The following is a 24,630-nucleotide window of genomic DNA, read 5'->3' on the forward strand; positions in this document are numbered from 1 at the left end:
AAGATTATTTTTAAAAAACTACTCACATGTCTATAATACAAACAGTTCACAGTGACTAGAGTATTTTGAAATGTTAGGCCAGGAGAAGAACTGCCTTCTGGAATAATGGTCTATCCAGGATCCCAAGCAAAGCACGTCAAGCAGCTTCGTTGGCAAAAATAATTGATTATTTCCTCTCTCCTTCTGTGCTGTGCTTTCAGCTCTGGACCCCCCATGTCGGAAAAGGCACCCGTTACAGGGAGCCTGCAGCAACAAGGCCTTTCTAAAGACAGTCAGTGCTTGCAGTGCAAAAGAAAGTCCAGCAAAGCTTTCTAATGGAACTGTTTTGTGCAGAAAAGGGCGAGAATTTTCTTCCAGTAGAAACAAGATTCTCGGGCATTTCATGGGTGATAGGTTTTAGGGGCTCCATAGCATTCTTGTGAACACTGGGGGGTTTTTTGCCTAAGCTCTACTACTGTTTCCTGCCCCTGCCAGGCCAGTCACTAGAACACCATGGTTTGGGTGAATTGTAGGACAATTGTAGGACAATAGAACAGGAGGACAGATCCCAAAAGGAAGACTTATAGGAGTGCTCTCCCAGGATGAGAGTAGATGCAAAATATATACGTTGGGCTCCGTTTACTGCAAATGTACTTTGGACTCTAACCGTACTAGATCCAGAATACAATACAACTGTTATCACAACCACAGAGAAGAGGCAAGCAACAGCTGCCCAGATTTCAACATACTCCACTTAAAATCTGGGCAGATCCTCTTTGCGATGGCAAGCACAGTTCAAGCTGGAAAACAGGGAGAAGGTTTTGGCTTTTTTTAAAAAAAAGCAGCACCAGAGTCGTTCCTCTTTTTCCCCCCAAGCACAATAAATTCTCAGCCCATAAATAAATCCTCACCATACATTTCACATTTGAATGTAGTTATTTCCCAAAGAAGGCAATTAAAACAATTACCCCAAAAATGAGAAGCCACTGTCAGTAATAGCAATATGCTCACTGACTAGAGGACAATGCCCACCACTGTGAAAATGACACAGCCTTTTGAGTAGGAACCTCAAGGATTTGATGTAGTTCCCATGTAATTCTTGAGGCTGAGGAGGTCACCCATCTTCACTTGGCTGAGATTAAGCAGAGCTGCTTCTGGGCTTCTGCTACAAAGTTTTTTGGGATCAAACAAAGGCGAAGTAGCTCCTTTAAAAGAGCCAACAGATGCTCCCCCCCCCCCAAAAAAATGGGCCCTTGATGCTTTTCCTACAAGGCTTTTCCTATAAAGATGCTTTTCCTATAAAGGGCAGCTCCTTCAGTCCGATATAGCAGCAAAGAGAAGGTTCCTCCTGGACTTAAGTGGCTGCGACTCCACAGGCCTCTTCACAGTTCCTGTTGGGCTCCATGTTGGTCAAAGATACACCTTCTTCTGGGTCTTGCAAGGCATCTACGTTGGGGGGGGGGAAGGAAAACCGATTTAGAGCGTCTCAGTTACAAAGGGAAGATCATCATGGGTTCCAGTCAAAACGAAGCCAAGGAAATGAAAGGGAGAGTATTGTAACGTGGCGCAGAAAATATTTTAGGCTGTTTGCCTATGTAGGTTGCAGTTATCTGCGCTCTTGACCTTGAAGGGTAATTGAACGCAGAAAGTAGCAAGACGCAGAATTGCACGGTTTCATCAGCAGAACGTCCTCCCTCTGTGCATCCCCTAAATTTATCTGGCAAGCAGAGCCGTCTTTCCCATAGGGCTTAGTGGTGCGTTACGCGGCCTCTCAGGGACACCCAGCGATTAGGGGAGCTGCGCGGCTTTGCCAGAGGCCTCCCCTTTCCCTGAACGCCCACCAGCTGTGCCCCGCCAACTATATGGCTGGCGGGCGGGCTTGCAGCTTCCTTCCCAAGCCTCTACAGGAGGAGAGCAATCCACACAGAGGTCGTTGTCCTCCTCCTGCTTCCTGGCAAAAGGCAGCACACAGCCTTCCGGGGTTGCCTTCTTGGGCGCCCCGACACCGGAGAGCATGTCCGCCAGCACATTTTCCTGCTTCATCACCGTCACCACACCAGGGATCGGGGCAGTGGGGGAGGCAGAGGACATTTTCTACCACCCCCTCCCTTGTTTTGGAGTTGCCAGGGGGGGCGCTGGAGGGATCTTTGCACCACAGAGCCGGATATGCTTAAGACGGCCCTGCTGGAAAAATCTCTCCTCCCCCAAAAAACTCTCTATACACATTCCTGTTTGCAGACATCCTTCTTAAACCTCAGCACCAGCACCTAAATTGGCACACAGTCCCAGGTACCATGGGGGCTAGGAACTTTAGTAAAGGTAAAGGGACCCCTGACCATTAGGTGCAGTTGTGACCAACTCTGGGGTTGCGGCGCTCATCTCGCTTTACTGGCCGAGGGAGCCGGTGTACAGCTTCTGGGTCATGTGGGCAGCAGGACTAAGCTGCTTCTGGCGAACCAGAGCAGCGCACGGAAACGCCGTTTACCTTCCCGCCGGAGCGGTACCTATTTATCTACTTGCACTTTGACGTGCTTTCGAACTGCTAGGTGGGCAGGAGCAGGGACCGAGCAACAGGAGCTCACCCCGTCACGGGGATTTGAACTGCCGACCTTCTGATCGGCAAGCCCTAGGCTCTGTGGTTTAACCCACAGCGCCACAGACTTTCAAACCAAAATCAGGAATCTAATTCTGGACTCCACATGGGATGACACCCGTGTAACAAAAGTTGCGGCGGATCGACCGGCTGATCCCAAGAGCTGCCTCCCCTACTGAACCACAGAGCCCTCAAGTAGACCTGACCTTCGCTGGAGCTGCTGGGTACTGCGTCCGAACGCCCTTCCTTCCGCCGACTCCTCCGAGCCCAAGGGATACACTGCAGGAGGGCAGGGATCCTCTGCTTCTTGGCTTCCGCCCCGTCTTTGGAATGAAGAAGAGAGCAAGAGGTCAGGCCAGATGTACAAAGCTCAAACATCCCAGCAGATGGGATAATCTGGCTCAGGCAGATCTGCTTTGCCAAATCTGGAGTAGCACTCCAGAACCCCCAGGGGCAGTTAAGATGTCCTGAAGCGCAAGAAGAGTCCTGGGGGATGAAGACAGTGGCTCATCCTGCTCTCAGCCAGATCTCCCTGGGGAGGGTGAAAGCAGGAACTGAGTGCTTTGCTTTAAAGCCCTAAACGGCCTCAGTCCTGTATCCCTGAAGGAGCGTCTCCACCCCCATCGTTCTGTCCGGACACTAAGATCCAGCGCCAAGGGCCTTCTGGCGGTTCCCTCCCTGCGAGAAGTGAGGTTACAGGGAACCAGGCACAGGGCCTTCTCAGTGGTGGCGCCTGCCCTGTGGAACACCCTCCCACCAGATGTCAAGAAAATAAGCAACTACCGTATTTTTCGCCCTATAGGATGCACCGTCCCATAAGGTGCACCTAGTTTTTGGGGGGGAAATAAAGGGGGGGAAATTTTTCCCCCAGGAGCGGGGCGGGGGCGGGAAAGGCCCGAGCTTCCCCCGACCCCAGCCCCCAAACAGGCAGCTCTCTGCAAGCCGTGGGAGCCCAGCGCTGCCTCCCGCTGCTTGCGGAGAGGTCCGCGAAGCCTGGAGAGCGAGAGGGGTCGGTGCGCATTTGCCCCATAGGACGCACACACATTTCCCCTTCATTTTTGGAGGGGGAAAAGTGCGTCCTATAGGGAGGTTTTTAATGTTTGGCACTGTATTGTTTTTAATATTCAGTTGGAAGCTGCCCAGAGTGGCTGGAGAAACCCAGCCAGATGGGTGGGGTATAAAAAATAAATTATTATTATTATTATTATTATGATGATGATGATGATGCATGAGCCATTTGTGATTCCAGGGACAGTGCCTCCAACAGCGGAGAGAGGACACAGCCATTGTAGCTGCACGGATTCATGGGAGTAGCTGTTGGGGGGGGGGAGCTGAACAACTTAGGTGCATCTCCTTAAAACAAAGCTCAAAAATTTTGGGGGACCCTCTAAAAGAAGCTCTACAACTTTGGCTCCCTCCCTGCAAAAAGTCCTGTTGCCTAATCCTTTAAAGCCATCCAGGCTGGTGGGCTATCTCTCCACAGCCCCAAATCATAGAATCATATAATTGTAGAGTTGGAAGGGACCCCGAGGGTCATCTAGTCCAACCCCCTGCACTGCAGGAATCTCAGCTAAAGCATCCCAGACAGATCCAACCTCTGCTTAAAAACCTCCAAGGAAGGCGAGTCCACAACGTCCATTCCACTTTGAAACAGCTCTCACCGTCAGAATGTTTTTCCTGATGTTTAGTCAGAATCTCCTTTCTTGTAACTCTTGTAACTCGAAGCCACGAGTTCGAGTCCTACCCTCCAGAGCAGGGTTCAAGTCCTACCCTCCAGAGCAGGAGAAACCAAGCTTCCTCCCTCCTCCATGTGACGGCCCTTTAGATATTTGGAGATGGCTCTCCTATCTCCTCCTAGTCTCCTATTTCCCAGGCTAAACATACCCAACTCCTTCAACCGTTCCTCATCAGGCTTGGTTTCCAGGCCCTTGATCATCTTGGTCTGCACACCTTCCAGCTTGCCAACATCCTCCTTAAATGCTGTAAACTTTTCCCCATAGGGGAGCTGCCCCAGCCTCTTGGATCATTTTGGGTGCCCTCTTCTGGTGCCCAAAGCAAACCTGCCCAGAAAAGAGGCTGCCAGCTGTATCTTTGTGTACAATCCCCGGAAGAGGGAAGCAAGACTAGAAACATTGTAAAAAGGGAGACAGATTAAAGCTGCAGAGTTTTGAAAAACTAAAGAACAAACTACGGGATTGGCTTCATTATTATCAAATAATGGAGGCTTATAATTTGGATAAGAAAATTGGTTTTCAGGTGGAGAAATCAAAACTGGAAACAGAATTGTTAGACCCTAAAACTAAGAATTTGTCAAGAATGTATAACTTGCTGTTGAAATGGAATACTCAAGATGAAATGGTGAAATCTGCTATGATTAAATGGGCACAAGATGTTGGACATAACATTATGATAGCTGACTGGGAACAGTTATGGACCACAGGTATCAAGTTCACGGCATGTAATGCCTTAAGAGAGAATATAATGAAAATGATATACAGGTGGTACATGACACCAGTCAAGCTTGCAAAAATCTATCATTTGCCCGATAATAAATGTTGGAAATGTAAAGAGACTGAAGGTACATTCTTTCACCTTTGGTGGACGTGCCCAAGGATTAAGACCTTCTGGGAGATGATCTACAATGAAATGAAAAAGGTATTTAAATATACCTTTCTGAAGAAACCAGAGGCCTTTCTCCTGGTCATGGTCGGCCAATTGGTGCCAAAGAAGGACAGAACTTTTTTTATGTACGCAACAACAGCAGCAAGAATACTCATCGCAAAGTATTGGAAGACACAAGATCTACCCACCCGGGAAGAATGGCAGATGCAAGTAATGGACTATATGGAACTGGCGGAAATGACTGGCAGAAAAGGTGAAGAGTAGGTGGAAGAAGATTGGGAAAAATTTAAAGTTTATTTACAGAAACATTGCAAAATTAAGGAATGTTAGAAGGATGTTGGAATGAAGTAATGTGGTTTTAGCAGAAATGATATAAAGGATTAGGTAAAAATTGATTTTTTAAATGGAGAAAGACGAGAATGTAAAATTACAGTATATTAAGATAAATTATTAGGATAAAAACAAAGCTGGAAAGGATTTGCTGAAATATCTAATTGAACTAGAATACAAAAAAGGGAGGTGTGAGGAGGTCAAGGAAATAAGCAAAGGAAAGAAAGTTATGTAAAAGCTGTTTTTTTCTCTTTTTTTCTTTTTTTGAATTGTTTGTATTTTTGTATTGTATTTTCTGTATTTTTTATTTTCCCTTTTTTGTTTTTTCTAATTTTCTCTTTGTAATCTTTAAAATTTGAATAAATATTATTTTTTTAAAAAAATAGAAACATTGTAAAAAGGTAAAACCCTACTGGGAAATGATATACAATGAATTGAAGAAAATGTTGAAAATAACTTTTGTAAAAAACAACAACCAGAAGCCTTTTTGTTAGGTATATTAGGTCAAGACATACCAAAAGAAATGAGGACTTTATTTATGTATGCCACTACAGCAGCAAGAACGTTGATTGCACAAAATTGGAAGACTGGAGAAATACCAACTAAAGAACAACGGCAAGAGAAGTTGATGAACTATGCAGAACTGGCAAAAATGACAGATAGGACTAAGAGAAAAAGACAACAGAGACTTTGAAAAAGATTGGGAACCATTCATATTATATTTGCAGGAACAAAGAAAGGCAATAGACTTGATGGCAGGATTTAAATAAACATCCACATTATCAGCATTAGAAAATGGTTGGAAGATAGTGAAATATGATGGTGTATTTACTTTTATTTTTATGTCTTTAGGCTTGATGTTATGTTATTAATAACTTTTTCTGTTGAGAGATAGCAAAGCGGGTGAAAATAAAAGCAAACCAGAAATGCAAGTCAGGGGAAGCCTTGGAGGGGAGGGAGGGAGGAATATATAGTAAACGTTAAGAATTTGAGATGTATGTAATGAATGAAAAAGAAAAATGACTATTTTTTTTTAAAAGACTATAAACATCACCTGGGGGGGGGGAGAGGCAGGCAGGTGCATGCTTCTGCTACTCTGAGTAAGTGCTACTGAACTCACTGGGAAAGTGAGTAAAGATGCGTGGGATTTGGGCCCAGCGGAACGAAACAAGATACCTTTCCTCTTTGCAGCCGAGGCGGCCTGGAATGACCCCAGGGTCACCTTTAAGAGGCTGGGAGATTACCAGCCTCCGTCCTGGAGGATTAGAGTAGTTTGGCAGCCAAGGATGTGGCTGGAGGGGCCGGAAGGCAGCGGAGCAAGGGAACGGCAAACCTGCCCTGAGAAGCGGAAGCTTGAGGCCAAGTCCTTCTTCACGCAACACATAATTACCGTATTTTTCGCTCTATAGGACGCATTTTTTCCCCTTCAAAAATGAAGGGGAAATGTGTGTGCGTCCTATGGAGCGAAGACGCCATAGCCCCGCTCCCCTCTCCCAGCTGGAGAGGTGACGCGCGGCTATGGAAGGATCCTCTATAGAGGATAGCAGCCTGCTTCCCGGAGCGCGGGCGCGCTGAAATCAGAGTGCCTGGCGCTTCGGGAACACACCCGCAGCCTAGGCAGCCCTGCAGGGCTCCCCACGCTGTGGACAGCAGCCTGCCGCCCGGCGCGATATGTGCCCTGAAGCAGAGCGCCCCTTGCGCCGGGCAGACATCCGCAGCGTGGGGAGCCCTGCAGGAGCCATAGCCCCGCGACCCTCTCCCGGCTGGAGAGGTGACGCGCAGCTATGGCTGGATCCTCTTTAGCCGCGCACCACCTCTCCAGCTGGGAGAGCGCGTGAGGGGCTAAAGAAGCCATAGCCCCGCGACCATCTCCCAGCTGGAGAGGTGACGCATGGCTATGGCAGCAGCCTCTCCGCTGCGCCTTTCCACTGCTCCCTGACCTGCTCTTTGGGGCTGGTGGTGGGCTTCCCCCCGCCAGCCCCAAAGAGCAGGTCGAAAGGAACCTGAAGCCTGGAGAGCGAGAGGGGTTGTTGCGCACCGACCCCTCTCGCTCTCCAGGCTTCCAAGGTAGCCGCCTGAACGCACCTTAAACGGCACCTTGTTTTAGAGCGGGAAAACAAGAGGGGGGAAATTCTCCCCCTCTCTGTGCAGCGCCTCCTGCCGCTTCGCTGAAGGGGCGCTGGGCAGAGAGGGGGAGAATTTTTTTTCTTGTTCTCCCCCCTCTAAAACAAGCTGCGTCCTATTGTCCGGTGCGTCCTATGGTGCGAAAAATACGGAACTCCCTGCCGCACGAGGAACTATGGAACTAATCTATGGAACTAATCTATGGAACTCCCTGCCGCACGAGGCAGTCATGGCCAAAACCAAGATGGCTTTAAAAGATTAGACAAATTCAGTGAGGAGAGGTCTATTGATGGCTGTGCTCTCCAATCAAGAGGCAGCAAAGCTTCTGAATCGCAGCTGCTAGACATCTCACGAAAGGAGAGAGCTCCTGTGTTCAAATCCTGCTTGCTGGTTTCCCACAGGCTGGCCTGGCTGGCCACTGCGAGAGCAGAATGCTGGACTTGATGGGCCATAGGGATATTCCTGCTAGATTAAGCCGATGCTCTTATGCTACACCTCACAGGGTTGTTGTGAGGAATGAATGGGGGGGGGGCAAAACCACGGGGGCCACTGTCAGGGCCGGATTTAGGTTTGATGAGGCCCTAAGCTACTGAAGGTAATGGGGCCCTTTATACCTCCAGCTGTCCTTTGTCAACAACAAATTGTCACTGCTTTTTGTGTTTAATATACAGTGGTGCCTCGCAAGACGAAAAGAATCCGTTCCGCGAGTCTCTTCGTCTAGCAGTTCTTTCGTCTTGCGAAGCAAGCCCATTGGCGGCTTAGCGGCTTAGCGCTATTAGCAGCTTTTAGCGGCTTATCGGCCTAGCGGATAAGCGGCTTAGAAAAAGGCGGGGGGAAGGAAAAAAAACCTGCAGGAACTCGCAAGACATTTTCATCTTGCGAAGCAAGCCCATAGGAAATTCGTTTTGCGAAGCACCTCCAAAACGGAAAACCCTTTCGTCTAGCAGGTTTTCCGTCTTGCGAGGCATTTGTCTTGCGGGGCACCACTGTATGCTATATGGTCATCGATGGACCTAATAGATATCTCAAGCTATTTGCACATAACAAAATATGAATTTTATCAAAGTAATTGTTTTGGTAGACAGAGGGGAGCTGTCTGCCAGCTCCATCTAGTACGCAGGATGAGACCCTCCCTGCCCGCAGACTGTTTCGCCAGAGTGGTGCATGCTCTGTTTATCGCCCACTTGGACTAGTGCCATGCGCTCTACGTGGGCTACCCGGAAGGTGACCCGGAAACTACAACTAATCCAGAATGCGGCAGCTAGACTGGGGAGTGGGAGTGGCCGCCGAGACCATATAACACTGGTCCTGAGAGACCTACATTGGCTCCCAGTACATTTCCAAGCACAATTCAAAGTGTTGGTGCTGACGTTTAAAGCCCTAAACTGCCTCGGTCCGGTATACCTGAAGGAGCGTCTCCACCCCCATCGTTCAGCCCGGACGCTGACGTCCAGCCCCGAGGGCCTTCTGGCGGTTCCCTCACTGCGAGAAGTGAAGTTACAGGGAACCAGGCAGAGGGCCTTCTCAGTGGTGGCACCCGCCCTGTGGAATGCCCTCCCAGATGTCAATAAACAACTATTTTACTTTTAAAAGACAACTCAAGGCGGCCCTGTTTAGGGAAGTTTTTAATGTCTGACACTGTATTATTTTTAATATTCAGTTGGAAGCCACCCAGAGTGGCTGGGAAACCCAGCCAGGTGGGCGGGGTATAAATAATAAATCACCATCATCATTATTACAGTGGTGCCTCGCAAGACAAAATTAATTCGTTCCGCGAGTTGCTTCGTCTTGCGATTTTTTCGTCTTGCGGAGCGCGGGTTCCCTGGGTATTAATGGCTTTAAGAAAAAGGAAGCAAACCTGCAAGACGTTTTCGTCTTGCAAAGCAAGCCCATAGGGAAAATCGTCTTGCGAAGCAACTCAAGAAACGAAAAACCCTTTCGTCTTGCGCGTTTTTCGTCTAGCGAGGCATTCGTCTTGAGAGGTACCACTGTATTATTATTTTGGAAATGTACGTCTAGTTATTTTCCCCTTTAGTTTTGGGGGGTCCCCCAAGGGAGTGGGGCCCAAAGCTATAGCTTGTTTAAAAAGGTAAAGGGACCCCTGACCATTAGGTCCAGTCGTGACCATTAGGTCCAGTTATTTTCTCCTTTAATTTTTTGGGGGTCCCCCAAGAGAGAGGGGCACTAAGCTATAGCTTGTTAGCTTATGTGTCAATCCGGCACGTCCCCCGCGGAGCTACCTGGGCAAAAGAGAGCTGGATATAAATGCAAAAAATAAAACAAAATAAAAAAATTCCTTCCAGTAGCACCTTAAAGACCAACTAAGTTAGTTCTTGGTATGAGCTTTCGTGTGCATGCACACTTCTTCAGATACACTGAAACAGAAGTCACCAGACCCTTCTATATAGTGAGAAGGTGGGGAGGGGTATTACTCAGAAGGGTGGTGGGAATGGGTGATTGGCAGATAGCTGTGATGAGCCTGTTGACGACTCTTAACGACTGCAATAGGTCTTACAGGAAAAAGCAAGGGGTGAGAAGGTGAAAAATGGCTTTGTCATGTATAATGAGATAAGAATCCAATGTCTTTGTTCAGACCAGGTCTCTCCATGGTTTTAAGTTTGGTAATAAGTTGCAATTCAGCAGCTTCTCTTTCCAGTCTATTTCTGAAATTCCTTTGTAATAGAACAGCTACTTTGAGATCTTGTATAGAATGTCCTGGGAGATTGAAGTGTTCTCCTACTGGTTTCTCTGTCTTGTGATTCCTGATGTCGGATTTATGTCCGTTTATTCTTTGGCGTAAGGTCTGGCCTGTTTGTCCAATACAGAGAGCTGAAGGAGTGTATCTGAAGAAGTGTATCTGAAGAAGTGTGCATGCACACGAAAGCTCGTACCAAGAACTAACTTAGTTGGTCTTTAAGGTGCTACTGGAAGCAGTGGCGTAGCGTGGGTTGTCAGCACCCGGGGCAAGGCAAGTAATTTGTGCCCCCTAACCCGTGGATTTGCGCCCCCTAACCCGTGGATTTGCGCCCCCTAACCCTAACCCCCAGATGCTGCGCCCAGTGCGGCCGGCCCCCCCTGCACCCCCCACGCTACCCCACTGACTGGAAGGAATTTTTTTGTTTTGACTATGGCAGACCAACACGGCTACCTATCTGTAAATGCAAAAAATCAATGAATGGGGCGATCGATGCCTGCCTGCCTGCCTGCCCCGCTGCGCTCACCTGCTCGGAGCTTCAGGGCGGCTCTCAGCGCCCGGCAGGCGGCGGCGCGGGCTTCGGCGGCGCCCTGTCCGGCTCCGGGGCTGTAGGATGCGGCTTGCAGGGTGTCGTGCTCCGCCGGGCGCCTCCTGCGGAAGACCTGGCGCAGCAAGGCGTCGAGCTGCAGCCGGGCGCCCTCGGCCTCGCCGCCGCCGCCCAGCACCACCACGCCCACCACCCCGGGGCGCGCCGCCGAGGGCAGCCGGCTGCGCACGTCGCGGAGGATCTCGCGCAGGCGGAGCCGCTCCCGGCGCGCGCGCAAGGGCGGCAGGGGCGCAAGCGACGCCTGGCGGAAGAGCACGAAGAGCAGCGCGCACGAGCAGCGCGGCGCCGCCGCCGAGCCTGGGCCGCCCAGGCGCACTTGGACCTTGCGCGCCCCTCCGGCGGGAGGATCGGGCTGCGCCTCCGGCTCCTGGCGCGGCTCCGGCTCGGCGAAGAGGTCCCGGGCGAAGGTCTCCAGCAGCGCCCGCGGCGCAGGCTCGCCCTCGCGCGCCTCGCCCACCAGCAGCAGCCGCGCGCGCCCGCCCGCGCGATCCACCAGCGCCTGGAACTCGCGCAGCTGCGGCGGAGGATCCATGGCGCCGCCCGCCAGCTCAGCCCCCGGCCGGGAAGGAGGGTCGCCTGGAGTCGCCGCAGGAACCGCCTCTCGGAGGAGGAGAAAGAGGAGGCTGCCCGCCGCGAGGAATTCACCTTTTTTTGCTCGCTGAGGATTTTATTTATAGTTACAGATAGGTAGCCGTGTTGGTCTGCCATAGTCAAGACAACACAAATTCCTTCCAGGAGCACCTTAAAGACCAACTAAGTCAGTTCTTGGTATGAGCTTTCCTGTGCATGCACACTTCTTCAGATACACGTGTATCTTCAGATACACATGTAGATACACACATGTGTATCTGAAGAAGTGTGCATGCACACGAAAGCTCATACCAAGGATTTTATTTATGTTAACTGATGAATTGAAAAAAAATATATAGTCCGAAGGGAGGTGTGAGGAGGTCGAGGAAACAAGGGAATGAAGGATAGAATATGGAAAAGGAGAGATGTTTTTTAAATTGTATTTGTTTGGCTTTATTTATGTGTTTAGTTTAATGGGTTTAGGTTGGGTTTTATATTATTTTTATATTGTACTGTATTGTCTTGCTTTTCTTCTCTTTTGTTTTTTCTTTCTTTCTTGTTTTTCTTTTTCTTTCTTATCCTTTTTTGTAACTTTTAAAAGTAATAAATATTTTTTTTTAAACAAATGAAAAAAATATATAGTCCGGCCCCCCACAAGGTCTGTGGGACAGTGGACCGGCCCCCTGCTGAAAAAGTTTGCTGAGCCCTGAATTCTATTGTTTCCACTTTCAGTTCATAGTCTTTTTCAGAGTTTACGGTTGGGGAGAGAGTTTTGTCAGACACATTCCAGTTGGGGGAAGGGAGGGTGGAGGGATGGCGATACAGTGGTACCTCTGGATGCGAACAGGATCCGTTCCGGAGCCCTGTTCACATCCAGAAGCAAATGCAACCCACGTCTGCGCGTGTGCGGGTCGCGATTCGCCGCTTCTGGGCATGCGCGTGACGTCATTTTGAGCATCTGCACATGCGAGAGCGGTGAAACCCAGAAAAAACGCGCTCCGTTACTTCCAGGTCGCAGCGCAACCCGAAAATACTTATCCCGAAGCTACTTCAACCCCAGGTATGACTGTACAGTGGTGCCCCGCAAGACAAATGCCTCGCAAGACGGAAAACTCGCTAGATGAGTTTTCCGTTTTGGAGGTGCTTCGCAAAACGAATTTCCTATGGGCTTGCTTCGCAAGACGAAAATGTCTTGCGAGTTCCTGCGGGTTTTTTTCCCTTTCCCCCCCCCTTTTCTAAGCCGCTAATAGTGCTAATCCGCTAATCCGCCAATGGGCTTGCTTCGCAAGACGAAAAAACCGCTAGACGAAGAGAATCGCGGAACGGATTCTTTTCGTCTTGCGAGGCACCACTGTACTGTTTCTTCCCCCTTCTATTGCCTATTCTTAGTGTAAGGGGATGGGTTCTGTCAGCATCCCATTAGTATGTCCTGTGTGTGTGTGTGTATTTATTTATTTTTATTGATATTGAGGGAGGCCAGGGGCTTCCCATGCTTGGTTGTTGGGTCAGGTGAGCCATATTGATTCCTATGCTGTTGGAGGGAATAGTTCATTGTCCTGTTGTGCTGCTGCGGATGTCACAAAGGGGAACCACACTGGGCTAAAGGCATCCTCCATAGCCTGTCCCCGTCCTCGTTTGTTGGTTGGCTAGCTTTTCTGGTAGGGTTTCCCATACAGTTTGGTACCAGTGGCCTATGTTCACTCCTGATAGGCCCTTCCAATGTCTAGTTATGGTACAGTGGTACCTCTGGTTGCGAACGGGATCCGTTCCAGAGGCCCGTTCCCAACAGGAGCAGAACACAACCCGCAGCGGCGTGTCTGTACACGCGCAGGTTGCGATTCACCACTTCTGCGCATGATGCCATTTTGCGCATCTGCACGTGTGCGAGCGGCAAAACCCGGAAGTAACCCTTTCCGGTACTTCCGGGTTGCCACGGGACGCAACCTGAAAAAATGTATCATGAAGCAAACGTAACATGAGGTACGACTGTATTTCTAGCTGCTGGTTCTAGTATTATGAGGGAGAAAAGCTTTCTCCACATCATGTATAAATTTACACACCTCGATTGTGTCCATCCGTCCCCAGTTCACCCTTTTTTCCAACTTAAAAAACTCTAGCTTCTCTTCCCCCTCTTTTTCATTTAGCACAACCCTTTGGGGGCTCCAGAATCTCCATTGCAATCCAGAAAATGTAGCAACCAGAAACTGTAAAATCTGGCACAATCCCCTTGTAAACATGGCCTTTAGAACGTCCTTTCATGTTTAGGGAAGCTTTTAATGTTTAATAGGTTATTGTATTTTAATATTCTGTTGGAAGCCACCCAGAGTGGCTGGGGAAACTCAGCCAGATGGGCGGGGTATAAATAATAATAATAATAATAATAATAATAATAATAATAATAAATAATAATTATTATTTACCTCAAATACACCCTGACTCTCTTGCCGCCGTCCTGTCTGGGTCACAGGAGTATTTTTGCTCAGAGCTCTTCTCTACAGGGGAAACATGGCTGAGAGATTAAGGTTCTGCAATCCAATCCACATTTACTTCAGAGTAAATCCTATTGAATTTGTAAACTGACCCAGGGACAAAAGTGGCCACTCCTTTTACTCTTGGCCTTTTATTTCCTCAAATTCTGGACCAGGAGAATGGGCTTAGGCAGGATTTTGGTTGTGGAGGGGGCAGGACTTCATTGGGGGCAGAACCAATGTGATCGGGCAGTTAGTTAGGGATTTCTATTGTTTTACTAGATGGGGGGGCAGCTGCCCCCATGCCCGCCCCCCCCCCCCGGCTATGCCCATGGCCAGGAACAGGTTTGGTTGGTTAAATGTGGTCCGTCTGCTAGGAATGGGCTGTTGAGGTGATGGAGTCAGATTGTGTAATCCGCTCTGAGCGGGACCCAGATCTTCTGAAACCAAAACAGGGAGTAACTGAGTGGCAGATCATGTGCATAAGCCGGGAACACATGTTGAAGCCAGCTGAGTTGCAGCACCTCCCGGTCAATCTGTTTCATGTCTCCTTTGTTTTAAATCTCTGCTGCTCTTTTAGTTTTCAAAGGCCTGAGGTTGCTTCCAGAAGAGCACAAAAGATATTGTAATAGATCTATGGTGCTAAATGTTTAGGCTTAGTAAATCACAGGATTGGATGGGCTCCAACCACGAGCCTATTAAGATTTAATTAGAATTTGTATGTTATAGCTGTTGTATAAAACAGTCTCAATGTTTATGCAACGGGTTTGAGGTGTTTCATTTGTGTGTAAAGAATGTGTATCAGACCTTGAGAATGTAATCAAGATCCATGTGGATTGAGGTGTGTGTGGACCTACTTCTGAGCATCAGCAATTGGCATATGAAGAGTTAACTAACAAAGCATCAGAATAATGGGGTATTAGCATGCAAATGAATAAAAGGGGCTTAATTTTTAGTAAGAACAGAATCAGATGAGACCAGGAGGTGGAGAAGGAATCATGCTTGTATGTGCATTGGAGAGCCAGATAAGCTAACATATTTTCCCCTTCTCACCTGGACAGCAGAATAAGATGCATTTATAGAAGCCATTTATGCTGTTATGCCGACATTAATTTCAATGCTGCCTTCCTGAACTGGGGTGCTGCACCATGGGTTTTGGACTACAGTCACCATCAACCTTGATCACTGGATAGCTGTGGCTGATGGGAGTTGTAGTTCAAACAGGGGCATGGGGGGGGGCAGGCCGCCCCGGGTGCCACTTATGGGTGTGGGTGTGTGACAAGATGGCCCCTGCCTCCCCCCAGCTGTAAAGTGGCCGAGGGTGTCCCTATGGGCTGCTGCTCTCTCACGCCGTCTATACTGGCGCCTGTACAGGTTTCCTCTTGCACGGCGACTGTATGCGCTGCCGCGCATGCACACTCCGTACGAGCTGCCACTTGCACAGCATCCGTACGGGCTGCCGCTTGCACGGCAACCCGTACGGAGTGCGCATGTGCGGGATGCCGCACATGCACAGTCCGTATGGGATACTGCACATGCGCACTCCATATGGGCTGCTCCGCCCCGGGTGCCAGAGAGGGTTCCTCCGCCACCGAGTCCAAAACATCTGGAATGGCATCATCTCAGTAGCCAACATAGAGGACTCATTTTCTGTTGAGGAACTTTTCCGCGATGTTTACTCTCAGCTTGGCTTCCTGCCACTGGCAACCTATGACCCTAACCTTCAGATTTCAAAGTTTGAAATGTGAGCATAAGACAGAGCACACATCAAACATGTTTACCTTTTCTTCATTCATTAACAGGAGGTCTTGATGGGTTCCAAGGTTTCCTTTTCCGGTTTGCCGATGAGAGGATTTGGCCTGCAGCCCTAATGGGAGGAGAGGATTTTTAAAAAGCAGTGGCTAACTTTCTTAAGAGTGGTGTGCTAAGACTTACTGGTTAGCATTAGCATTGCACAGAGGGGGTCAGAAGCCTTTTGAATGGCTTTTCCAAAACTGCCTCTGAGTTAAAGCTGCTCCGTCAGTTATGACTTGGGGCCAAGCTACACAGGACAGAGAGCTCTTTGGTTTACAAACCTATTGTTTGTTTCGCTTTCAGTGGGACTTTGCCCCTTGAGCAGACTAACTTTACCCTAGACTAACCTGGACCCAGGCCTGCCAGTTCTAACTTCATCAAAACAGAGCTGAGCATCCGCACATTGAAACGACAACTTAAAAATTAGAAGGCTGTGTGTGGAAAGGCCCAAGTCACAGATATATTTGGTAAGATGGGGGACCCCCCTCCATTTGAAGACAGTGTTCCTCATAATTGGCCATTCGTTGGGCAGGGAAATTAACAAGCAGAGAATATTCACATACTACTATTATCTAGTTAAATGTTTTCGTCATTTTGCCTCCAGTCTCTTTCCTTTCTCCCTCTTCCTTGGGCAAGTGTTGTTGTTTAGTCGTGTCTACCTCTTCGTGACCCCATGGACCAGAGCACACCAGGCACTCCTGTCTTCCACTGCCTCCCACAGTTTGGTCAAACTAGACTCCAAGAATTTGGCCACCTCATGAGAAGAGAAGAACACTGTCCAACCATCTCGTCCTCTGTCGTCCCTTTCTCCTTGTGCCCTCCATCTTTCCCAACATCAGGGTCTTTTCCAGGGAGTCTTCTCTTCGGCGATCAGCCTTCTTGATGGTCCAGCTCTCATTTCCATACATCACTACTGGGAAAACCATAGCTTTAACTATACGGACCTTTGTCGGCAAGGTGATGTCTCCCACTTTTTGCCAGATGAAAGAGGGGGAGACCATTGCAAAAGGCAAAGCATTTCTTGTTGCCTGCTAAGGCTTATAGCAGCTTGAGCGCAACTGGTGACCTCCATGTTTTGGGCTACAATTCTCACCAGCCCTATACTGGCATCTGTACAGCATCAGGTGGGCAAAGTTTGGTGTAAGAAAGCAGGCAGGATATCCAGGTTGCATCTTTGCTTCCCTAAACCCCGCAGCTCTGCCCTCCTCCGATCTCCCATGCCAGCCTGCACAACTCACGTCTTCCCAAGAAAGCTGAGCAGGTGGAATCTGACCAAAGATCACACAAAGCAGCCAAGCTACATGCTGCAGCCAACTCCCCTCCGCTAACCTGCAGTCCTCCGGTCATCTCCAACTAGTGGAAGGACCCGTGAGAGCAGGGTTTGAATCCCCACTCAGCCATGAAGCTCACCATCTCTCAGCCTAACCTACCTTGCAAGGCTGTTGTTGTGATGAAATGGGGACAACCATATACCCCATGTACCTTGAGATACTTGGGAGTTAAATGCGGTATGTAGATGTAACAAATAAATAGGACGACAATTTATTTTTTCTTTCCAAAGTCATGCATAATTAGCTGGCTGCCAAACAAAGGAAATTGATGTGTGTGTACGTGCTCCATTTGTGTGTGAATAAAGGTGAATCATGCTTTAAAACTGGCCATTACTGAGACTGCTGCTTCAGTTGCTTATGCAGAATCACAGGCCACACAGTAACCAGCTCAGGACTTGCAGCTGATAACAATATTGTACCAATCTCTGTGTGTGGTTTATGGATTTAGCTGATGTTTGCTGGGGCAATAGGGCAAGGTTTGCCTTCCCCTTTCACTTGGAGCCTGGAGCTACAGCACATCCAGAGTGGCAGCTCTGCACGTCTAGTAAAAAGCCCGAGGCTCAGCACCCTCCCAGCGTACACACCCCCAAGCAGTGGAAATGTAGCTGGGCAGACAAAAGTATAGGATTACTAGTTTCCTGTTCAGTGAAGGAAATTGCCCAAGGAAGAAAGTGATCTTAGCTGCGTTTGCAGCTGGGAAGCCACCCTGTACACACGTGTTTCTAGGATTGAGTAAATGCAAAATATGAACATTATCCAAGCTTTGGTAATGCTCAAGTTAGATTAATGCCAACGAGCCGCGTGTGGAGCTGGCTTTGGAAAGTGGTCAGAAATTGCCAATGCCTGAAATCCTGAGTGCCGCTGCCATTCAATGAGGAAATACTGAGCTAGGTGAACAAATGGCCCGAGTCAGTTTATGGCAGCAGCTTTTCACCCCCAGGGTCAAAATAATAATATGAAAACGGGCTGTGAGGTGCAGGTTGAGGTTAAAGGTCGATGGTTGGTGCAGAGATTTGAGTGCTGTCTAACTGACGTAGCAAAAGAAAGGCAGGAAACTGAATCAGCGCCCTCTGCTGGTGACATAGCCAAATGAAGAGTGCACTCTTTCAATTCCAAAGATGTGTGGCAACCTTTGGCAGATTTCTGTTGCACCTGGAGTCAAACCCGTTTTGGCTCACTGTAAAGATGGACTTGCCAACAAAGGTCCGTATAGTTAAAGCCATGGTTTTCCCAGTAGTGATGTATGGAAGCGAGAGCTGGACCATTAAGAAGGCTGATCGCCGAAGAATGGATGCTTTTGAATTATGGTGCTGGAGGAGACTCTTGAGAGTCCCATGGACTGCAAGAAGATCAAACCTCTCCATTCTGAAGGAAATCAGCCCTGAGTGCTCACTGGAAGGACAGATCCTGAAGCTGAGGCTCCAATACTTGAAGATGGCAGAGGACGAGATGGTGGGACAGTGTTCTGGAAGCTACCAGCATGAGTTTGACCAAACTGCGGGAGGCCATGGAAGACAGGAGTGATTGGCGGGCTCTGGTCCAGGGGTTCAACAACAACAACAAAAGATGGACTGTGCACTGTACCTGGGCCGAACACACCGCGACCATTTTTTCTGCTGCAGCTGCAGTCCCCACTGCAAGGCCCTTTCTGACTCAGCTTTGAAATACAGGCAGCTGTGCTCGGTTCCCAAATGTGTTGCAGAATTTGGGCTACTATGATAAGAGGTTCACATTTCTTTAGCTCCGATATTACTCTCACCTAGTCTCACTTTCATTGGAAGGGTTAACTGTACACTGCCCGGAAATTCAGTACGCACAAAAGAGGACAAGATCAAGTTGAACTTCACATTGTTAGAATCATAGAATTGCAGAGTTGGAAGGGACTCCCCCCCCCCCGGGCCATCTAGTACAACCCCCTGCAATGAGGCAAAAACTTAATGCAGACTAGAGTGGGCCATTCTGCCTGCCATATTCAGTGGAATCCTACGTACACCCAGAACCATCAACTGTCATTAAAAACCCTATTCCAACTGCTCCTTCACTTCCTTTCTGGGCACACAGCTAAGCCATCAAGCTTGTAACAAGGAGATGGAGAGCATAAGAAGGGAATAGCCATTCCAGCATCCTGTTCTTAGTTGCCAACCAAATGCCTGCGGGAAACCCAAAGCAGGACCCAAGCACAAGAGCACTCTCTCACACTGTGCTTTTCAGAAACATTACTGCCTTCAGACTATGTAGACAAGAGCATAGCCCTAATCACAAGAAGCCAATAATTTCATTACATTTCACCATCACCTGTGATTCTTGACTAGGGTTTACCAGGTTGCAACCTAGAGATGATGCCTACGGTACTTAATTTTTCCGCAGAAAGCCTGAGCCACATATTTGTCCAACATGCCCCACCCCTCCCATATGCAGTTAAAGCATCCTAACCGGAGTCCCACTTGCTTCAGTAGGTTCAGAGGATAGGTGAAGAAACTAGCAGCAGAGGCAGGTGGGATAAGTAGCAGCTTCAGAGAGAATCTTCCCAGCTGGGACCCAATCAGATTAAGAGAGATGGGCTACTAAGGGGCAAATATCACGAGGACAAGGAAACACATTTATGACTTCAGTTTTATATAAACTGACAGTTACATGTGGGCTGGTGAAGAAATCCATGTTTCAGTCTCCACTTGAGCTAAACAACTGAACGGTAAGGTCTCAGCATTTTAGAAAACCTCACTACTATAAAAGAGGAGCAGGGATATTGCCAGGAACATGGACCACAGCTTTGTTTTAAAAATAATCTGTTGCTTCAATGCCTTAAAAAACAAGAAATAATCTTCTGATTGTAGAACAGTGTTTTCCTGCAACTGAGCCTCAAGGACAGGAAACAAAAAGGCAAGGCAAGACCAAATATACAAAAGTGGAATACAGTCTTAATTTTATTTTCACTCTAAATTTAGACTCTAGATGGATACAGCATCTGTAAAAAAAGAAAAGAAAAAGAGTTACACAGTTGGAAGGGAAAAGAACAGAAACCATGCCCTATGAAGATCTCGCTAGGGAACAAAACCCACACCCAAAAATATTTTCTGTATATTATTTAAATCACACAAGAAGGATCATCAAGAAGTGCAAAAAAGTGCACTGGGGATATCAAAATTAAGTCATACTCAGAGCAGACTCCCTGAGATTACTGAATTTATACTCAAATCCACAGATTTCAAGGAGTCTACTGAAAGCATGGCCAGCAATTGATTTTACTCAATGTTCCCAGTAATTTTGACAAGATATTTACAAGCTCTACATTTATGTGGATACACTGGAAAGATCTGCAATTTTTTTCAAGCCCTAGGTGATAACCCTCCTATTTGCCCAAGAACAGAGAGTAGAGTTGGCCCAAACACATCTGCTTACGTTCCTAAGAGGCAACAAAACTTTGTCATACAAGGAAGCCTCTTACCACAGGGTCAATTTCTTAACAAGCCAATCTTACATGTAAGCAAATATAAACACTAGAAAATATGCTCTGGATCAGTGCTCATATGATTCTGTAGTCACTGTATCCTTCTCATATTAAGTATTGAACTGCATCCTTCTCATATTAATTCTTACAAGTCTGGCTGATGAAGAATTGATCTAGATTGGCTGATGAAGCATTAAACGAAACAGATTGGTTATCCGGAAACTCGGTTCCAGCGATATTTGGTGACAGATTACCGTATTTTTTGCCCTATAGGATGCACTTTTTCCCCTCCAAAAATGAAGGGGAAATGTGTGTGCGTCCTATGGGGTGAATGCAGCGCGCCTTCGCGCTATCCCCCGACCTGGTTTGAAGGCTGGTGGCGGAGAGAAGCGCGCAAGCTTGGGGGACAGCTGGGAGGCGCAGCGTGCCTTCGCGCTCCCCCCCCGACCTGTTTTGGAGGCTGGCAGCGGGGAGAAGCCCGCTTCTCCCTGCCGCCAGCCCCACAAGCTGGGGGACAGCGGGGAGGCACAGCGCGCCCAGGCTTAGCTTCGCACAGCTCTCCGCAAGCTGTGGAAGCCCGGCGCTGGGCCCCCACGGCTTGCGGAGAGCTGCCTGTTCTGGGGGCTGGATAATTTTTTTTTCCTTAACCCCCCCCCAAATTAGGTGCATCCTATGGGCCGGTATGTATATATCGGACTTTTAATCCTCAAGGTAGCTTATAGAAAAGATTTTCTCCGCCTCTGGCCCGTCAAGGGCACTCACAGTGCTCATCCTTACCACTCGGATCCTGTGTCCAATGGCTTTGGCAGGTAGGTTGGAGCGGAACTTTGCCCGCACCATGCCGCTGCTTCCATGGGCACGGGTCACCTTTCCCCAGATCACTCTGGTCCTGTTGGGTTTGCCGCCAGGAGTCACGGTGTTGCTGACAAAGGGAAACAGATTAAACATTAAGTCCCATTACTGACCAAATGCAGGAGTGCTCTCCAAAATGTTCACGTTCACACACACACACACACACACACACACAGCTTGGAACATCTGAACATTCCCCACTGAAAGGCAGTGAGAATAGATAATGAGAAAATATGAAAGTTTTCAGTTCTTTCAGTGATGACTCATTCACACGTGAAGTCATCCCCTGATGCTATGCTCAATAAAGCAATGAACATATGAGTGAGCAGGCGGATCTCCTGAAATTATGAACTGTTCCAATAAGTTTCTCTTATCACGTGTGGTGCTGTGGTCTAAACCACTGAACCTCTTGGGCTTCTGCACGACGCGGTGAGTGCCCGTTGCTGTCCCAGCTTCTGCCAACCAAGCACCTTGCTGGATCATTCTGTTTCCTGCAATGACCAGTAAGCAGGACATGAGGGAAATAGCCCTCTCCTGCTATTGTTCCCCAGTGAGGGATAGTCGGAAGCATGATAGCCTTATACTTTTCGATTAAAGTGCCTAATCCCCTTTTAGAGCCATCCAATATGGAGGCCACCACTACATCCTGAGGTAGTGAATGCCATAATTGAACTCTACATTGTATGTGAGGAAGTACTTTCTTTTGCCTCAATTCTCATCAGTTTCAATGGATGTCGCTGGGTTCTAGTTCCAAGTCGGAGGTGCTACTCATTCCTGTTTGTTCATGTCACACTAAACTATGGTTTTAGTACTGCTGCATGAGTACAGTCAATTATTTGCCTATGGCTGAGCCAAAATCTGAGCAGGTCCAAGTCTTGCATTACGCCATGTTTTGGCTCTCCTGGTTCAATTATTCACACAGCAGTATCTGAGGCCACAATGCCCCAAATTTGTGTAGCGTGGCATAAAATGAAAACAATTTCAAAATGCTTTCAGCTCTTCAACATGCTCATGAGAATATACAAAAGATCCAAGTGTAAAGTGCTAGTCCCCTTTATCAATGACCACTCACTTTTTTGCTTTGTACACATAGGCGCATTTCTTGCCCAAATAGAATTCTGTCTCATTACGGGAATAAACTCCCTCAATTTTCAGAAGAGCTGTGTGCTCTCTCTGGTTTCGAAGACCTCGCTTGTAGCCAGCAAAAGTGGCCTTGGACCACAACCTAGGGAAGAAAGTGCGCACAAAGTTAAATCTTAAGCCTTTCCAGCATACTGCATCACAAATCAAGACTGCAGAGCAGATCTGCTTCAGTATTACAGAAAGTCTGCTACAGACATCAAATCTGCAAGAAAACTATAGGTGCTTCTATGGAACCAGAATATTTAAGGCAATCCTTTTGATATTTTTAAGTAGAAGCACTAATCTGTGTGACAGAGTGAAAACTAGCATAATAAAGATAACACACACGTGCGAGGTTGTAAAGGCAGCAGAGGAACCGCAAGAATGGCCAAAGAACAGTTTCCTACCTGCCAGTCATGGTGTTGTCTTGAAGTCCTGTTCCCAGCAGGCCTAAGAAAGGAAAGGAACAGAAGGAGCTGTCAGCTGGGATATGCTAAACAACAGCCCGATTACAAACGTGTGTGGGGTGGGCAATTCTAGACTTCCTTAAGTAAGAACAGAGAAGAAAGAACATCCAAGATAACCCAGATCTTCAACCATCAAGGTGAACTTTGCAGATGATTTCATTCCATCCAGCAAATGTCTGTGTTCTGGGGTCTAAATGCTTTGAGTTCATTGTCCCCTCCCTACTAAACACCATCATAAAAGATCTGTAAGACACCTTGCACACATGTTCTAAGAATAATCAAGGCCATTAAAAACCTATCAGCAAACAAGCATTACAATTTCCACTACACCAACCCTGAGATCAGTCCAATGTGCACTTGGTCCAGCATCTTGTTTCCAACCGTGGCTAGCCAGATACTGCCATGAAAAAGCATTAGCTCCCTAGCACAGTACACACAGCTTCCTAAGGCAAAGTTATTTAGTGATCATCACTGCTAATAGCTCACTAACTGCTTTTTCAATATGCTAGATGGCTCTCCCTTCCTACTCTACAATTTAAAGACACCTAAACAAACAGCCACTGTGACCATGTGGCAGAGAATTCCATAAATTAACACTCACACTGTGCCAAATCCATGTGAAATGGGCATCAAGGCTGGCAGGAATACATTCTGTGAACTGGTAATTCCTATTTGTTCTGAAAAGCTACAGCATTGTCTACTTTTGAGCAGGCAACAGCAGCAGCAGGTCTCTAAGGTCCCAGAGGCAGGGCTCTTTCCTAGCCCTTCGCTGGTGATGCTGTGGATCAAATCCAAAGGGTTCAAATCCTCCTTCCTACCTCCAAAGCATGTGCTCCATCACTGGGCTATGGCTGCTCGGCCTGCAAAACCCCTTTTCAGCTTCGAATACCACCCTTGCCCTGAACAAAGCTTAAAAGACCTGGGGGATCTAGGCACCTGCAAGATTCAAGCTTAACCCACCTTGATGAGCCCAAAACAAAAGGAAGTCTTTTCTTAAAAGACACAACAGAGGATGAACCCATCAGGCACGGCAGCGAAGTGGAGCCTCCATGATCAGGGACAGTGTACCCCCTGAAAATGCTAAGGAGAATCTGCGAGGGTCTCCCTGCCCTGTGCCCCCCCCCGGGGGTACGTGGCTGGGCACCAAGCCCCCCGCTGCACCAGGTGGCTGTTTGATCCTACACTGCAGGGCTCTTTTTAATGCCAACCTTAAGGGCACCGCTTCACCTCCATAATAATAATAATAATAATAATAATAATAATAATAATAATAATAATTTATTATTTATACCCCGCTCTCCCCAACCAAGACCAGGCTCAGGGCGGCTAACAACAAATAATAATAATATTAATAATATTAATATTAATAATAATAATAATAATAATTTATTATTTATACCCCGCCTCCCCAACCAAGACCAGACTCAGGGCGGCTAGCAACCAATAATAATAATATTAATAATATTAATATTAATATTAATAATAATAATAATAATAATATTTTATTATTTATACCCCGCCTCCCCAACCAAGACCAGGCCCAGGGCGGCTAACAACCAATAATAAAAACAAGTTGATTAAAATACAATTTATAAAAGGTTAAAATACAACATTAAAACATTAGGATG

At 47.7% G+C, this 24,630-nt stretch overlaps 3 protein-coding genes across 3 annotated transcripts in view; 1 reads left to right on the forward strand and 2 right to left on the reverse strand.

Moving 5' to 3' along the window:
* The window catches only part of HTR2B (5-hydroxytryptamine receptor 2B), a 187,144-nt gene that overhangs the window by 61,857 nt on the left and 100,657 nt on the right, over window positions 1-24,630 (forward strand). The gene's annotated exons all lie outside the window — the stretch shown is intronic.
* LOC309342781 (uncharacterized protein C2orf72) lies at window positions 614-11,482 on the reverse strand (the record flags this gene model as incomplete). The annotated part of the gene is made up of 3 exons (XM_081863604.1): window positions 614-1,425; window positions 2,779-2,895; window positions 10,870-11,482. 3 exons carry the CDS (start codon window positions 11,480-11,482, stop codon window positions 1,334-1,336), a joined length of 822 nt encoding a protein of 273 aa, XP_081719730.1. The 3' UTR covers window positions 614-1,333.
* RPL35A (ribosomal protein L35a) overlaps window positions 20,012-24,630 on the reverse strand; it is a 162,913-nt gene continuing 158,294 nt past the window's right edge. Inside the window, exons 2-5 of the mRNA XM_081862897.1 lie at window positions 22,943-22,987; window positions 22,486-22,638; window positions 21,339-21,483; window positions 20,012-20,078 (exon numbers count right to left, since the gene is read on the reverse strand). Coding sequence (XP_081719023.1) covers window positions 20,055-20,078; window positions 21,339-21,483; window positions 22,486-22,638; window positions 22,943-22,953 — 333 coding nt within the window. The 5' untranslated portion in view covers window positions 22,954-22,987 and the 3' untranslated portion in view covers window positions 20,012-20,054. The remainder of the gene's footprint in view (window positions 20,079-21,338; window positions 21,484-22,485; window positions 22,639-22,942; window positions 22,988-24,630) is intronic.

This window comes from Podarcis erhardii (genome assembly GCF_964252035.2).
Source record: "Podarcis erhardii genome assembly, chromosome: 5".
Lineage (NCBI taxonomy): Eukaryota > Metazoa > Chordata > Lepidosauria > Squamata > Lacertidae > Podarcis > Podarcis erhardii.